The 17306-nt window shown below is 45.7% G+C and overlaps 1 protein-coding gene across 4 annotated transcripts in view; it reads right to left on the bottom strand.

Annotated features, from left to right (window-relative positions):
* Positions 1-15245, bottom strand: part of TMC5 (transmembrane channel like 5) — a 44565-nt gene extending 29320 nt beyond the window's left edge. For 3 of the 4 annotated variants that reach the window (XM_057749711.1, XM_057749713.1, XM_057749712.1), the window contains exons 1-6: positions 14461-15245; positions 12298-12476; positions 9169-9258; positions 4429-4528; positions 1858-1945; positions 1163-1411 (exon numbers count right to left, since the gene is read on the bottom strand). In XM_057749711.1, the coding sequence (XP_057605694.1) occupies positions 1163-1411; positions 1858-1945; positions 4429-4528; positions 9169-9258; positions 12298-12476; positions 14461-15245 (1491 nt within the window). Of the gene's footprint in view, positions 1-1162; positions 1412-1857; positions 1946-4428; positions 4529-6098; positions 6409-9168; positions 9259-12297; positions 12477-14460 lie in introns of those variants that run through there. The other variant, XM_057749714.1, reaches the window with a different exon arrangement.
* Between the last annotated feature and the right edge of the window lie 2061 nt (positions 15246-17306).

Below are 17306 nucleotides of genomic sequence, written 5' to 3'. Positions count from 1 at the left end.
AAAATAGATAAATAAGTAAATTTATTTTAAAAAAAAGAAATATGAATGGAGGAACCTTACTGTGAACGTTCTGCTACAAGAATAGGCAAACTTTTCCTGTAAAGAGCTAGATAGTAACTTGGCCAGCCCACAACTACTCACCTCTGCTGTCCTAGCAGGAAAGCAGCACAGACACATAAACAAATGGGTTTGGCTGTGTTCCAAGAGAACTTGGCTTACAGACAATGAAATTTGAACTTCATATAAATTTTATGTTTCACAAAATGTTACCCTTCAATTTTTTTCAACCATTTAAAAACGTGGAAACCAATCTTATTTGGCAGGCTATACAAAAACAGATGGCAGGCCAGATGTGGCTCTCGGGCTGTAGTTTGTCTATCCACAGAATCCCAATGGCAGAAATCTCTTCTGGAAGACAAACTCACAAGACAGGGGCTGTGTGCTTAGACAGGGAGCTGGGTAGATACACCATGGCTGTTACTAAAGAGAATAATGTGGGTGTATATCCATGCTCAAGATACATAGTAAAGCAAAAAAACGTTGCAAAGCAAGATTTGTAGTGTCTCATCCTCTTTGTACTAAAAAAGTTTATCTACCTACTTATCTATGTATCAATGACTGTATAGGAAGAAAAATAGTGGACAAAGATACACTCCAAACTGGAGAGTTAGACAAAAGAAGGAGGGTAAAATAGACTTTCTCTTAGTTTCTTCTCTTCTATACTAAGAATTTTCCTTTTTTTTTAAAGGAGCATTGAATTTGGTAAAAAGAAAAATAAAGGAAGAAAAGGTAGATCTATGAACACCCATATGAGACATCACCACATAAAGAAAGCAAGTCAGACGCGATCTATAGGAATAATTTATCTTTTGTTTAAAAAAAAAAAAGATGTGTACGTCCATGCACAACGTGTCCATTTGTGTGCAGAGAAGAGGATTCTGGGATTCTGGACAACAAAAACTGTTAACATGGTCACCTCGGGAGACAGAAATTCTACTAGGCTGTGTATATGTTACTTTGGGAGAAAAAAAGAAATCATTTTAAACACCCTCCTTCCCCATCAGTTGACTCCCAAGCAAAATGAGAGGCCTGGAAGGATGATGGGCAGACCTGTCTCTAGGTCTCCGAGGTGTGAACTCTGGCCAGAGGATGCAGCACTTACCGCCCCTGTTAAAATTTCTAGTCCAGTGAATTGGAGGTGGTTCTTCTCGGCCATGGTTAACTGAGGGATTGTGATGAAGCTGAAGGTCACGATGAATGAGAAAATGTTGAACTTCAAAAGCCACTTCAGAAAGTTGAAATAGGAGAGGACGCTGGTGCCGAACTTGCCTCCGATGACCTTGAGCGTCTTCTGCCACAGGCTGATGGAACTGAGCAGTTCCAACAGACTGGTCTTGGATCTCCGGTTTGCCTGGGGGGTAGACACAAAGTGTGCGGCTGGACAGCCCCTCAACAAATATCTACGGAGCAGGCCCCATAACAGCAGCCATGGCCACCGTTTCTAGAGCGAATGATGCGCCAGGCGCCGTGCTAAATGCACCTGTACACGTTATCTCATTTAATCCGCAGGACCACGCCCTAAGGTAAGTGCCCTCATCTATTACCTTCCCAGGTCTGCTGCGGAAGGTGACACTCACTAGTGGCTAAGTTTCCCGAATAACCCTGCAACCTCTTAGACCTTCTCATGCCTGCCTGTTTCCCCACACCTAGAATGACCCAATTTCTATGTCTTTCAAGGAAACAGCCCTGAGCTTTGGTTCCTCCTCCCTGTGTGTCCCTTCTCATCCCCACTTTCCCGCCTCCCTGCTTTCACCTTACTCTGTGCTCATTTACTGATCGCAGGAAAGACCGACTTACCAGTGAAATGGAGTTCAGACACTGAGCACAGCAATGGAGCTGCAGGATGCGACGGGACTGCTTACTTTTCTCTTTGTCAACCATTTTCCTGTGGGAGAGGGCAGGAGAAAGTGAGAGACACCGATGCTGTAAGGCATTCATTCCCCAAATATTTCCTGAGCGCCTGTGATGTGCCAGGCGTGGTCCCAGGTGGTGAGATAGAGACGGATTTCCCCAGCTCATAGAGCAGACATCCTAGCTGGAAGAGAAAGAAAATAAACAATTAATATAAAAATAAAGTAGGTAAATGATATAGGATAATAGAAGGTGAGTTGTACTATGGGAAAGAAAACGGAAAAACAGAGTAAGGAGGTGGGAAATGCTGGGGTGAAGACCATGTTACAATGTGAATAGCGCCATATTTGCACAGAGTCTTGAAGGAGAAGAAGGCTTAGTCTATGGATAAGGGAATGTCTGATCATAGGGAACAGCCAACGCCAAGCTCCGAGGAGGCCCGGACGGCAGGAAGGGGATGAGCAGGGGAAGGGTGGAGGGTGTGAGTGATAACGTGGGTAGGTGGGTGGGGTCCTATACGTCAGTGGTTCTCAACCTGGGAGATTTTGCCCCCCAAGGGACATTTGGATATGTCTGGAGACTTCTTTGGTTGTCAGACTGGAGGTAGGGAGTGCCACTGACATCAAGCAGGTAGAGACCAGCGATGCCGCCATTCACCCTACAGTGAACAGGACAGCCCCCACAACATGGAACAACCCAGACCCAAATGTCAGGTAGAAAACCCTGCTGTGAAGTCTTTCAGGCCATCACAAGGCCCTCACTCTGTGACAGAGGGAGCCATGCAAAGTTTGAAATAAAACAGTGTTTTCAAAAACATCCAGCCACAGTTTTCTCTTCACTTTTCCATGAACTCATCACATCTCTTTTGCTCTGGCCCTTTCCTGGCTCTCTTTGGTCCACCCCCCATCACCATCTTCCAAGGCTCAGCTCACAGATGCCCCCTGTTTTGCCCAAGCGAACCATACCTCTCCTTCTAATCTTCCCCCTGCAGTCTCCTTCCACTTTGATATGGCCTGATTTTCTTTGTCATCTATAAGTTACTCGTTGACCAATCGACCTCCCCAGCCAGACTATGAACCTCAGAACAATTGCATCATTGAATTGTTAGCATCGACTCTAGTAGTTTCTGCCAACTCCTACAAATTGCAAAAAGAAAAAGGCTGAGAAATGGTAAATGTAAGAAGGGCTGAAGGCTTACACAGCCCTCACGCTTGTTTTTGAAATTCTGGGCTTAGAAAGCTTCTGAGGTTTTCTTTGTTTCGGTTTTGTGCTTTTTTTTTTTTTTTTTTTTTTTCCGAGCCTCGTGACTTGCAGGATCTTAGTTCTCCACCCAGGGATTGAACCCCGGCCACGGCAGTGAATGCGCAGAGTCCTAACCACTGGACCACTGGGGAACTCCTTCCCCCTACCTTCCCACCTTTTATTTTTTCTTTAAGTGTAGTTTGAGGGACTTCCCTGATGGCTCAGTGGTTAAGAATCCGCCTGCCGATGCAGGGGACACAGGTTCGATCCCTGGTCCGGGAAGATCCCACAAGCCATGGAGCAACTAAGCCCGGCGCCACAACTACTGAGCCTGCGCTCTAGAGCCCCTGAGCCACAACTACTGAGCCCACACACCTAGAGCCCATGCTCCGCAATAAGAGAAGCCACCACAATGAGAAGCCCGCACACTGCAACAAAGAGTAGCCCCCAAATGCTGCAACTAGAGGAAGGCTGCACATAGCAACGAAGACCCAAAGGAGCAAAAATTCATTCATTTAAAAAAACAACAATTTTTTTTTTTTTTTTAGAAAAGAGTAGTTTGAGATTTACAGAGAAGTCACAAAAACAGTACAGAAAATTCACATCTACTACTCACCACTTCCCCTGTTAATATCTTACATTTCCAAGGTAGGTTTGTGACAACTAAGAAATCAACATCGGTTTCTAACTTTTACCTAAACTCCAGACTATTCCGATTTTACTAGTTTTTCCACAGGTGCCCATGTTCTTTCCAGGACCCGTGCAGGAAACCATACTGCATTAGTTGTCACGTCTCTTTAGAACTCTTTATCCTGTGAGCATTTCTCAGGCTTTCCTTCTTTTTGATGACCTTGACAGGTTTGAGGAATACTGCTCAGGTATTTTGAAGAATGTCCCTCGATTGGGATTTGTCTGATTTTTTTCTCTGGTTAGGGTTGTGGGTTTTTAGGAAGGAGAGAGTACCACAGAAGGGACGTCCTTCTGGTCACATGTCTTTCCCTGGGGATGTTAACCTTGATCCCCTGGCCCAGGTAGTATTAGCCTGATTTCACCCTGGGAAACTACTTCCCACTTTCCACGCTCTGCTCTTGGGAAGCAGGTCACTAAGCACAGCCCACACTCCAGGTGCCATACACAGATTATGTGGAATTCTTCGGTAGCAAGATTGTCTCTTCTCTTGCATTTATTTATTTCTTATCTTCCTCACATGGGACAAAAGTAGAAGATTGAGGTTTCCGTGAAATCTGGGCAAGAGGAAAAGCGTTTGGTCCATACCTAAGGTTCCTTTTCTCTTCCATGGTCCTTGGCTGATTCCTGATGGCTTTAATTCTGTCTCTAGATGTCATGGGTATCAGAGATGCAATTAACTTTTGTCCTGAAGGAAAACAAAATGGAGTTTAATTTTTTTCCCTTTAACAGAATAATAGCATTTGAAAATATGGTGCAGAAGATAGAGCATGTTTCCACAAGAGCACAAGGAAAGAAGAACATACATACTCAGAGATCCCAAAGGTCGCAAACAAAAACAAGAAGACGGCATGTGCACGTGTGAAATCTCGAAGCTAAAGCAAATGATAGTTTGCACGCAATCCCTACCCAGTGCTCTCCTTTTTCCCACAATCAAGGAATACTTCGCAAAGCTGACGAGACCCAGAACGTTCCGTCAGCCTGGCTATCCCCCCTCTGTAATTTCCCGCATGGCTTTCTCTCCCGCCCTGCATTCCAGGCCCAAGCATCTTCTTTACTTTTCATGACTGCTGTCTTCTGCTCTTCCATCCCATGGAAGATGGGGACTCCCCACTTCTTCTCCCAAGAATTCAAATTCACACTTTGGGTCAGTGTGGCAGATACTGTTGGTCATCTACCTCACAGTCATCTCTCCTTTTTAATAGAATCCCAATTTGATTTAGGAATCTACCACCCTCCCACCCATGGCCCTGGGCTTCCACAGGGTGGGACCCATCTCCAGGCACAGGGAACAGATCCCGGTGAATCCGAGCTTATATTGACGGTCCCAGCCCTCTTGCAGGTGACCTATTTAGGCCCAGGCATCTGACACGTTGGCCAATGTTCTGTGAGGGGTAGCCTGCTGAGGAGGCTTTTCTTGGAAAATGTTTCTTCCTTCACAAAAAAGCAAGACTCAGAAAACAAGGAAAAGGCAGACCCTTCTCCCTCTGGGTGGTGTTGTATCTGCATGTGATGGCTGGCACTGGCTGCCCCACTCCCGTAACAGTGAGGGAGTGGCTGGGGGTCCTCTATCGGGTGACCGGGAGCAGGCTGGCTCCTGGACCTGTCATCAAGCTGCAGGGAACTCCTCATTTCAGTGACATAGCTGAGGTGGAGGGAGAGTTCCCAGAAGAGGGCCACCAAATCACCCGGCTGAAGGTGAGCAATTTGAGTGTCTCCTGAGAGGGAAGTGGGGGTAGACAGAAAGGAAGAAAGGCAAAGGAGAAAGGAGGAAAGAGCCTGGTTTCACGGTGGACTTGACAAGGGAAGCATCCTTTGTTGCCAAATCCAGAGTGGGGAGGGATTGGACCAAAGCAAGACGGAACGGTAGTTAAGGTGTCAGGTTTGGGAATCGGGTAGACCTGCATTGGATCCCAGATCTGCCACATCGTTTAACTTCCCTGAGCCTCAGTTTCCTCATCAAACAAATGGAAATGACAGGCATGCTGGTCTCACAGGTGTGGCGTGTGGCAAGTAAATAAAACTAAATTCGATGGATAACAAGAAGGCAGAACACCGGGCACACGCAATGAGCCTGATCAAAGCAAACTCCTTCTTTGGTATGAGACGTTCTCAAAGTGACCCCTTCCGCGGTCCCGAGCATCCTCAGGTCACCTACCAAACCGTCACCCAACTCGAAGTCTTAAAACCAAAACCCTTGTGGACAACTTGGAAGGCATTGCTCCCGTCCTAACTCCTCGGCATCAGCATCTCACTACCTTGGATGTTCTCATGAGAAGGACGAGGGATGTCCAAGCCCGTACTTTCTGAGCTATGGAGGGTCTGAGAAAATGATTCATTCAAAGATGTTGGAAACTGTAATAACTGCTTGCCCTTTTTGTCATTCCAATTGCTGAAAGTCTGAGAGTCTGTCACATCAATGTCAGAGATGGAGGAGACCAGGCTGAAGCCTGCGTTCACCAGTGTCTTTTCTGGAACAATCTGACATGAAGATGGATGGCTTTGGACCGCAGATGGGACATTCTCAATCTCGATGATGATCTCATTCACTTGGTCACCAGACAGCATCTCCGGCTTCCTCCAAGCCTTACTCACCACCAGGGTGGGCTTCCCAAGACCTCATACAGCAGTCACACTGGCATTGTCGGAAACTGCCAGGAAAAGTACTGACAACCACAGAGAACTGCCCCATGCACAGTTTTTAATGCCAGGATGAGATGGACAAGGCCAGCCCCACACAAATCACAGCAGAACTCCCCACATCTACACCAGTGGGGTCTACTTGTGAAGAGGTGTGTTTTCCTGCGGAGACTTCTGTCCGGGTAGCTAGGTAAGAGACCGGAAACAGAATTCTTAAAGACAATGGGATTCTAGATTCTAAATGACTCGTAATCAGAGGGCAAGATTTTCTTTTCAATTTGGTGCCTCTGATCTAAAACTTATGTTTTGTGTTTATACTTTTATGTGCCTATGTAAACCCAGATGGGTTTATAGTGAAACAATTATGATCTCCCAATGCCTTGGATGCCGCACCCTGCTGTCTGTCTGCTTCCCAATACCCATTCTCTTGTTCTCATACCAGCAGAAGCCTCCTTTCCTGTGTAGGCACTGTGCTCAGCTAAAGCTTCCTTTGTGGCCAAAGGTAGATCTGTGACCCCGTTTTAGCCAATAAGATTGTAGCTTCCAGGAATGCTCTTTAAAATGTGAGAGTTTGCCTGGTGTCATCTTTGGCTCCTCACCATTTCTCCTTCTTCCTGACCAGAGGCTGCCATTTTGAAAGCAAGAGGTTCACCGTTCACTGGCTCAGGATGGTGGGAAAAGACGCTTTGGAAGGACCCTCAGGCCTTGAGAGCATCTTGGGCAGAGGGGCCACATAAACTTTGGTCTCCCTCCTCCACACCTCTTGTTACAGGAGGAAAATAAATCCCTTTATTGATAGACTTCTGTCCTGTTTCAGTGCTGGGCACCTGGACACAATTCCTAGACGCGGTCTGGAACTCACCTTGGCCAAGCCTGTTTATTTAATAGGTGGAGAAACTGAGGTGCAGAGGAATGAACTGACCGCTCCTCCTCATCACACTCTCATTAAATGGCAGGATTGGACTAGAACTCTACGCCTTCTCCCCACACTAACTGTAAGGACCACTAACAATACCTGCCAAGGACTTTAATGGAGTGTGTTATTTAACTTTCATAATTACCCTATGAAATACATACTATAATAACACCCATTCTATAACTAAGAAAACTGAGGCCCCCAAAGGAAATGTGCCTAAGGTCACAAAACTAGCAGGTAGCAGAGCTAGGGGTCAAACCCAGGTCTGTCTGGCCCCAAAGCAGGGCCTCGTAGTCATTTCACCCTGGCCCTTTCCTGCAACAAGATGCTGATGCAAATGAGTGACTATTTATGAGTACCTACTATGTGCCAGGCACTTCCTGGGTGCTAGCATAATTCATCCAAGTGACACTCTAGCAGGAGACTGTCCACTAATTAATTGTAAATGGTTTGAGAACCAGAACTAGTACAAAGCAGAATGGTGACGAAAGCCAGGTTCATCTCTGGGTCCTCTGTTTCTTCACTTCTCTTGGCCTTCTGGGGACTCCTCTTCCACGAGAGGCCCTAATCTGCATGCTGGCCAGAGAAAGCATCTTAGGAGGTGTAAAGGCATTTCTTTTTCCCAATAGTTAAAGCCGTTCCCTGCTCTCGTGGGAACCAAATGGAGAGCATGACTGATGGTTTTCTCTCCCAAGTAGCAACATCTACCCCTTGAAAGACACAGGCCTCCTTGAGAAGGCTCTTAAAGAATGAGGCTACAGGGTATCATCCAGGGTCAGGGGTCAGAAGATGAGAGATAGTTTTAAGTCATGGGGTCCCACGACTTGTGTTATCACATAGAGGACGTCTTTGGTTTGTTCCTCGTTATTCATGGGTTTGCTCCCAGCATTCCCTGGCCTCTCTCCCCTGATGCTTTTTTATTTCTCAGTCTGTGCCTCTGATCAGACCTTCATCACAGCACACAGTAATCTTTACAGAGCTTCCTGAGTTCAAAGCCTGCTCCAATCTGATTGCTCCTACCCTCCACTGTGGTCATAATTCTATGATTATTCAGAAAAATTTTGATCAAGGCACTGCCACCTCACCAACACATGTATTAGCCATGGGATGAACATGTGACCCAGGCTTCTTTCCTATGTAAAACTGACTGGTTCATGCGTAGGCGTGTGTCCCGAATGGGGCAGCATTGACTGACAGGCCTGGAAAGAAAGGAAGACTTTCCACGAGGCTGCTGAGTGCGTGTGTGTCCAGGCCTGCTGCTGTCATGCTCCTTGGCCTGCAGGGAAGGCCTGACTGGTTGGGATGAATGAGGTGAAGCTTAAAGAGAATCTGCGTCAAGCAGATGAGAAGTAGATGGAGAAAAAGAGAGTCCAGGTGGCCCTGAGCCACTGGCTTCAGACTCAGAGGTCCTGGTTCCCGTTCAACAAATGGCTCTGAGCACATACTATGTGCCGGGCACTGTACCAGGTGCTGGAAGGTAATTCTACCTGCAGTTCTTTGTTTCCCTATATCCTCCCCACCGCAAAAGCGTTGCACCTGGGTGAACTGGGTTTCTGTCACTTGCAACCAGAAGAGTCCTAGTGAAGACACCCTGATATCCAAAAGAGAAAAATCTCTGTGTGTTTAAAAGAAAACCCCATTATGATAAATTAAGGATGTACTGCATCCGTCACCACACCAGAGGCGAAGAGGAAAGGGCAGTGTCTACACTGCCTTGAAGCCATGCCTTCTTTAGGGTTGGTATTTTTGGTCACTGTCCATTTAAGCCTTACCTTGGGGTGACTTGTGCCAATCACCTCCAGGCAAGGGTGGGTCTCCATAGGCTTGGCTGAGGCCGCTGTCACCCACATAGGCAGGGTTCACTGGAATGAAGAGAGAAGAGACGATGAATCCCACCATACTAGATGTTCCTGAGCACACAAGGTCAGTAAGATTTGTTGATGGCTCGCAAGTCAGAGTTTGAAAAGTACTTGTCTGGAGGGGGAGGGATGAATGGATCGCCGAAGGTTTTAGGGCAGTGAAAATACTCCGTGTGATACCATGATGATGGATAATGTCATTATATGTTTGTCCAAAGCCACAGAATGTACAATCCAAGCTGAACCCTAGGGCAAACTATGGACTCTGGGTGATGATGGCATGTCAATGTAGGTTCAATTGTAACAAATGTCCCATGCGGCTGGGGGACCCTGATAATGGGGGAGGCCGTGCACATGTGCGGCAAGGGGTATATGGGAAATATCTGTTACCTTTCCCTGAATTTTACTGTGAATCTAAAACATCTGTAAAAAAATAAAAGTCTTACTTTTAAAAATTAAGCAAAAAAAAAAAAATGCTTATCTAGATGATTACAAAGTTTCCTTTTAGTTCTAGCATTTTATGATGACACGAATAAATTTGAAATCCAGCATGATTTTCTTAGGGACAGAGTCCACTTTCAGCATCTACATGACAGTGTCACATTTCAATACATTTTTATTCAACTCATGGTAAACAATGAAGGCTAAACTCCCCACAGAGAAAACAGAGCACATTTTGATGGAGATGTACAAAATTATACTGCAGGAGTTCTAGAACTTCTTGCCAAATATCAGTTCCTGGCTTTGCTGCTTACTAGCTGTGTGCTCTCTGGCACGTTACTTGACATCTCTGAGCTTCAATGTCTTAGTGTGTAAATCAGGGATAATAATAGGACCTTCGCAGAGAATTGTTAGGGAAATTGAATCAACTAAGACATGTAAAGTATTTAATCCCAGAACATAGTAAATTCTTAATATATATTAACTATTGTGCTAAGTTAATTGTTTTTCAGCAAATATTACACTTCCTCCACCTGGGACACCTCCATTGAGGCTGGGGATGCTCACGTGACTTGCTTTTACCAGTGCAACATGGCAGATGTGACAGTTTGCTAGTTCCAAGTCAAGGACTCAGAGACATCATATGTTTCTGCTTCCAGCGTATGTCATAGGAAGAAAATGGCCCAGGTTAGCTCACTGGGTCAAGAAGGACACTAGTCCTACACTGAATCTGTGACCTCGAATCAGGCGCAGCCAAACCCAGCCCTGTTCGGTCAAACTGCAAGCAAACCCACAGGTGCATGAGTGAGACATAAAGGATGTTTATTGTACAACACTGGGCTTTAGAGTTGATATGCCACATTCCTGTGGCAACAGCTAACTGATACATCCCTTACAGTTGTTGCTATTAATTCAGTCAACATTGCTTAAGCACCTACTGTGTGCCAGGCACTGGGAAAATCACAAGGAGCCTTGGAGGATACATGGATGAAATGGGTTCTCCTTAAGGAGTGCATAGTCTAGCAGGATGGCATAGAGCTGGACAAATGAATGCCAGTGCTACAGCCTCGGTCCTAAAAGGAGCCCAGAGAAGGAAGCCACACTTTATGTGACCACTTTTTAAAATAGCTTTTAAATTCCACTGTTCTATGGAGCTCGGTGGTCAGGAATCCGCATTTGCCCTGGTCCTATGCAGAAGTCATGTGGAGTCAGAGAGACTGGATTCTGACACTGGCTCCTTTGATTGAGTAGCTGGGTGACCTTGGGCATGTTTCTCTCTGAGCCTCAGTTTCCCCCTCTGTAAACATGGAGAACAGCAGTGAAGGCCTGAAAGGTGGCTGCAGGTGAAACAAGACTATAAAGTGCCTGGCACGGGAAATGCTCAAAATCTGCTTGGCGTTATTACCTCTGCTTGCACTGGGGTGGGGCAGTGTTTCTCAATCTTTTTGTTTTTTTTTCTTTACTGGCCACCTAAGGAATGTTTTTAGATATGTCTTCCTCATTGCCCTCCCCTATGACATTTCAATATCACAGATATACTGTATAACTATGTGCTGTATGTGTATTTGCTTTATACATAAAAAGAGGAAGATTTTTTTCAGGCCTTTCAATACATTTTCGTCCCTTGGGATTGATATGTCCCCAGAGAGTGCCTGGTTCGGAATAGCCCAAGGGAATGTTTTCTATGCAAACATGTAGCAGCACACTTTTCTCCTTAGTGCGTGGCAATTCATCCCACCCCTCCTCCCTGCCTTCTTCAATCTCTCCCCACCGCAGCCCCTCAGGGCTGAGCGGTCCTCCATGCACACCAGGAAGCACTCGGGTCCCTCATTCTGTTCATGACTGAACACTCTCCTCTCCAGCTCTCACGGGCTCTGAATTCCTGTAACATTGACTTGTACCATGAGCTGGCTTTCTCTGTCACACAAGCCCCCTTTTTTCCTCCCAAAAGATGAGAACTGGTAGAATCTCCTTTACTTCCCAGAGCTAAACCTTTACACACAGCAGATTCTGAGAACGACATGATTTTTCACATATTATCAGTCTGTTTGCTAATTTTCTTTAGTCTTGATGTGCTGGTGTCACCTACTCACTTAGGCTTTAAGTACTGTAGGGACAGAGCTGCTTCTAACTCCCTGTGCCCCCAGCAGTTTCCAAATATACAAGTGCTGACCATCTAAACACCTTCAAGGCTGCCACTGGCAGCTACACAAACTGAATCTCGTCCACCAGGGGGTTTGTTTGCCCAGCTCAGGGGTTTTACTTATTTATTTAAAAAATTATTTCAGAGCATGTAAAAATCCAGATTTCTGGCTTCTTTAGAAAAATCTGAGGATCTGGCCACACTAAGCCCATCTTCCCACGTAACCATGATGGGCTGAACCTGAGTATCACACAGGCACAACCCCTGCCCAACCTGCTTTGATAATTGATGACACTGCCTGTCTTGTCTAAACCCTGAGTGTTCAAGCTTGTAAGGTGGATATTTGAAGGAGGAGGGATAAACCCGTTCTTCTTTTGCTGACCTTTAATGATTGGTCCCAAGCCCACTGAAGTTTACTTTCCTCCCAGGACATGGTCCTCTTCTTAACAAATGCTCACCATAGCCGTGGCCATGAGCACCTGGCAGGAGCACAGAGTGGCCGTATGGGTTTGCCATCTCCATGGACTTCATTTCAATGCTTTCGGGATAATCTCCATCCTCTTTCCCAAGGATGCCCAAGGGGCCATCACCCCCACGGTGAAATGAGGGCTGGATTGAAGATGTTCTGCTGAGCATTCTGAAATCCCAAAACGATGGATCAATATTCATCCAGTAGCATAGTAAGGATAGTCATCCATCCATCCATCCATCCATCCATCCATCCATCCACCCATCCTTTCATCCTGCAAATGCTGACTGAATGCCAACCATGTATTAGGCATGGCAATGGGGTGAAAACACAAAGATAAAGATATGGGGTGTCTACCCTCAAAGAAATCTCAATACAATCTGGTTGATCTTCCTAACCACAGCCATAAGCAATTATAATACAAGTAGTAAATGATGCAAATAAGAAGACAGACCCAAGGAGTTCAAAGCAAAGAGAAGAGAATTTGGGCTGAGCGTTTGAAGGGAAATCTACATGGAAAAGAAACCTCTGAGCTGGGATTGGGAGGATAAATTCATACATGAAGAGTTAGGAGGAGGGCACTCCAAGGATGAAGAACAGCACAAATAAACCTGTGAGACCAGAAAGTGCTGATGAAATGAAAGGAATGCTATATGGAGCGGTGACTCTCAGTTTTATGTACATACCAATTTCCTGCCCTCACCCCAGACAACTAAGTAGAATCTGTGAAAGTCGGGCCCAGGCATTTGTACGATTTTTAAGGCTCCCCAGGTAATCAGGTAATTCTAAGCGTCGGCCAAGGTCAAGAACCCTGACCTATACTACCAGGTTGAGGAAGGGAGAGGCTAGCAGAGGTGGGAGGAGGTCAGTCAGGCTGGGCTTTGGCTGGTATCTTACATTAGGCCAGCGCATCCTCCATTCTTAAATGTTCGCATAAGTGAAGTGGTGTCGTCTTTCTCCCAAAGGTTATGGAGAATGATGGAAGGTGAGAAACAAGGGAGTGACAAGGTCAAAGGTAAACTTCTAATGAGGAATCAGGCAGTGGGGGTTAAGACCAAGGAGGACATCTTGACCCGGTTCTGTTAATCCTTCTAATCGAGGTTCTGAAGACATGTGACCCCACCGCACACCCAAATCCCATATCCTTGTTCCTAGAGATAAATAAAAGCCATTTGCCTTTGTTGAATTCGTGAATATTACTAGTAGAAGTAGTGCATACAAAATAAAACTCTTTTGGTTAAAATTTCACATGGTAAATTTGTTATAGGTCGAGAACAACCTGAAAAATAAATAATCACATCTTGTTGGCAACCAGAACATTGAGAAACTTAACCCAGGAAAAATGAGATTTGGCAGAAACTTCACCCAAGACTAACACTGTCAATGACCCAAACTGTACCTAGCAAAATTTGTCAATGACCAAAAGGGATGGAAGATTAAAATCTTCTTGACAAAATTTAGATCTACAGAACCTGAACCAGGAAAAATTGGACTTAAAAAAAAAAAGAAAGAAAACCTCTGTAGAGGAATACCAAACATAGCAAAAACTATAATCAATAAAACTTGATGAAAACAACAGCAACTCAGGAGATAAATGAGTCGAATCTGCTCTAAACATGAAAAGTGATCAATTCTGATAATGGTTTCAGTTAAATAAAGATGAAAGTGGAAAAAAATCAGGAGTGGCTCAATCATCTTTTATACAAAAAATTGAGGAGATAAATGGACTTCATGGAGTTAGATCTCCCAAATATTTTCTTGATTAAAATGCATTCCTGTTGATATAATTATGGTTAAAATGTTTGGGTTCATAACTATCATCTTAACCCTAACCTCACTGGCAAAGTAGCAGGGTCAAAACAGTGGGGATCTAAAGGTCTTGCACGGATTAGACAGGAAGAGATAGGAGACTGGGAAGGATGAGATTCAAGCAAATAGTGATGAAAGATGATGTTCAGGTAAGGGCTTGAAGCCTCAGGCTGAGTCCAAGGCCCAGGTGAGGTATACAGTAGGCATGAAAGTTTCACCATAAATTCAGGTCATGGAAATCATCATGTGTGCCCTTATCCCAAACACCCCCAACCAAGTTCAATTGACTTAATGATGTAGGCTTCAACCCCTATCCCCGATGGAGGGAGATTCCAGCACTTACTCCCTGGTCACTTCCGGGTTCTCTGACAAGCCATAATCACGGCCCTCCTCAGCGCCTGGGTAATCAGCCTCCCCCCAAAAGTCTGCAGAGTTCCGATAGTCCTCAGCACCAGGATAGTCTGGTTCCCCCAGAAAGAGTGGAGAGTTAGGTTGATCTTCAGCGCCTGGGTAATCAGGCTCTCCCAGAGTGTCTATGTATGGATTGATTCTGGGGCCAGCATGTTCTGGATTCCTTCTGGAGCCTGGATGGTTGGAATTAGCTCTGAGGCCAGAATAGGTAGCGCTACCCTGAGCTCCAGGGTAGTCTGGTTCTCCCAAGGAGTCAAGATAATCTGGGTTTGTTCTGGAGCCTGCATAGTCTCCTTTGCCTCTGGAACCTGCAAAATCAGGATTTCGTTGCGATGCAGAGTAGCCTGGATCTCCGGATGAGCCTGGATGGTAAGGATTGCTCCGAGATCCGACATAATTCGGCCCTGCCAAAGGTTTGGGATAGTCTGAACTTCTGGACCCTGCGGCGTATGGGTCGCTCCCAGTGCCAGGGTAGTCTGGGTTACTTGGAGACCCAGGATAGGCTGGTTCTGCTGGAGACCCAGGGTAGTCTGCACTTGCTCTGGAGTCTGCAGAGTACGGGTTGCTCCTGATGCCGGGGTCTCCTGAGTTGTTCAGAGGACCTGGAGAATCTGGGTAGTCCTGAGTTTTCAAATACCCCCGAGTACGGTTCCAAGACCCAGGATAGTCGGGGTAATCTGGATCCTCCTCGTAAGCGCTATTCCTGTAGGCAGACATGTTTGCCCCGGAGCATGAAAATGTTCCCGCCTCTGCCGTTATTCAGTGGTCTCCTTCTTTATCTGGAAAACAAAAAGGAAGGAAAAGTCAGATTCTTTTTTTCCTTTCTTGCCTGCAAAGATTGATGGTCATCTTCCAGTATCTGTTTCTTTTCTCTCTCATAGTTGGGTACACAGCTGTTCAAAATAAAGACTGTTTCCCAGCCTCCTGTGCATCTAGGTGCGGCCACGAGATGTGAGCAGAAGTGATATATACAAGGTCCAGGCTGCGCTGTTAGAGGGAAGGGGTATTCCTCCCTTTCTCGCTTCCCATGGACCGGAGTGTGGAAATGATGGGATGCCACCTGGTTCGCGCACGCAGGCAGCACCCACTCTAGGAAGAGCAGAACAACAGCCTGGGTTGCTGATGATTTCGCAGAGCAGGGCCCAGGATCAGCTTGGGCTTTTATGTAAAGAAAGAAACCATTATCGCGTGTAAACCACTGTTTTTGGGGTCTGATACATTTGGGCAAACTTATATCCTGACCAGTACCCTTCCCCTGGTTATGGGGGAGAGGAGCAATGAAACAAACGATTGGAAGAAACAGGACTCCCTGAGCACTCTGACTGCACTTGCCCTTGAGTCCAAAGCATAAATTACTACGCGTGCACAAAGGAAGGGTGACTAGAGGGCTTGGGTGAGGAGACAAGTTCTACCATCCCTTCCAGTTTGAAAATATGGTTTTATGAGTTCTATGAGCTGTAATCTACAGACACAGAATCCTTTCAAATAGGAAGCAATGGGGTTTTAATTTCTAAGTGAGCTATCTATTGTTTTTACTTGCCTTTTACCCATTTAGCCTTCTTTTGGCATCAACGCCCTGATTTTCCTCTGGGCATCTGCTCCTGCCCCACTCATGGTCCGGGAGATTCAGGAAAGGCTGATTGCATTCCTGACTCCCAGGCTGGTCACATGAGCAGGTCTGGCCAATCAGTGTCCACCATACCCCTGGCCAGTGTTCGGTTCGGGAACGGGCACATTACCCAAGTCAGTCTTCCAAGACCTTGACGGGACTAACTGGGAAGGATGTGCTCTTATTTTACCAGGTTGCTGTGGTGATAGAATATAAGCCTCGAACTTCCGGTATAGTGTCAGAACAGAGAAGAAAATAAGTAGGGGAGAAAAAGAAACAATGAATAGGATTTGTGGACTGACCTGATATGGGAAGGGTGAGAGCTAAGGAAAAGAAAAGACAAAAATAGTTCCACAGTTTAGCCAGCATGATTAGATAAATGGTGACGCTTTTGAAAGAAGGAAGTAGATAGACCGTTTTTAAAGTTCAGGCAATGTTTACAGGTTTACCTCTGTGTAAACGAAAAGGATTAGACATTTTGCTGAGTAATCAGAGCAGAAGAATTAACCTTCTGCTATCACCTACAGCCTTAGGACGTCTGTTTGCCAACTCAAGGCCGTATTTCTCAGCACAGCAGAGGTCAGGTGTCCATTACTTTGTCCCGGCCCAGCATCCACTTCTCTCTAACAGTTCTCCTCTCAATCCATGTCAGCCAGGGGCAGACGTGTGACCCAATCAGAATTACTTGCTTCTTGGCCATAGTGATTGGGTCAGAGCTGGTGAGACTCAGTTCTGGGAGTTTTGTCAGAAATGTTGAAAGAGAGATGCTCTCTCTTTTGACTGGACTTGGAGTTAGGAAGCTATAAGCCTGGAGCTGCCAGAGGGCAGCAGGGGAGGAGGCCTGCCTGAGAGGGGTGCCATCAGGGAAGAGAACAGAACCAAGAGACAGACAGAAAGAAGGATCAAATGTTATGACATTGTTTGAGCATCTGAATCCAGCCATGCTTGAAGGCAGCCAGCCACTGGATACCTGAGTCATGACACTGCCCTTTTGACTTAAGCTGGTTTCATTTCATCGGCAAATGAAAGAGAATTTCAACTAATATGCTGAATTTTGCAAACAGAAACATCCGCACAAACTGAATGCTATAAAGGCTAAATGCTGCGCTTTATTGCAACTTATTTTTCATAACATGGAAAATGAACCCATTCATTTACTCAAATTGTAA

Source organism: Hippopotamus amphibius, chromosome 9 (assembly GCF_030028045.1).
Source record: "Hippopotamus amphibius kiboko isolate mHipAmp2 chromosome 9, mHipAmp2.hap2, whole genome shotgun sequence".
NCBI classification, from domain to species: Eukaryota; Metazoa; Chordata; class Mammalia; order Artiodactyla; family Hippopotamidae; genus Hippopotamus; species Hippopotamus amphibius.
The sequence above is the reverse complement of the archived record's forward strand: the minus strand, read 5'-3'. Positions and strand labels throughout refer to the sequence as shown.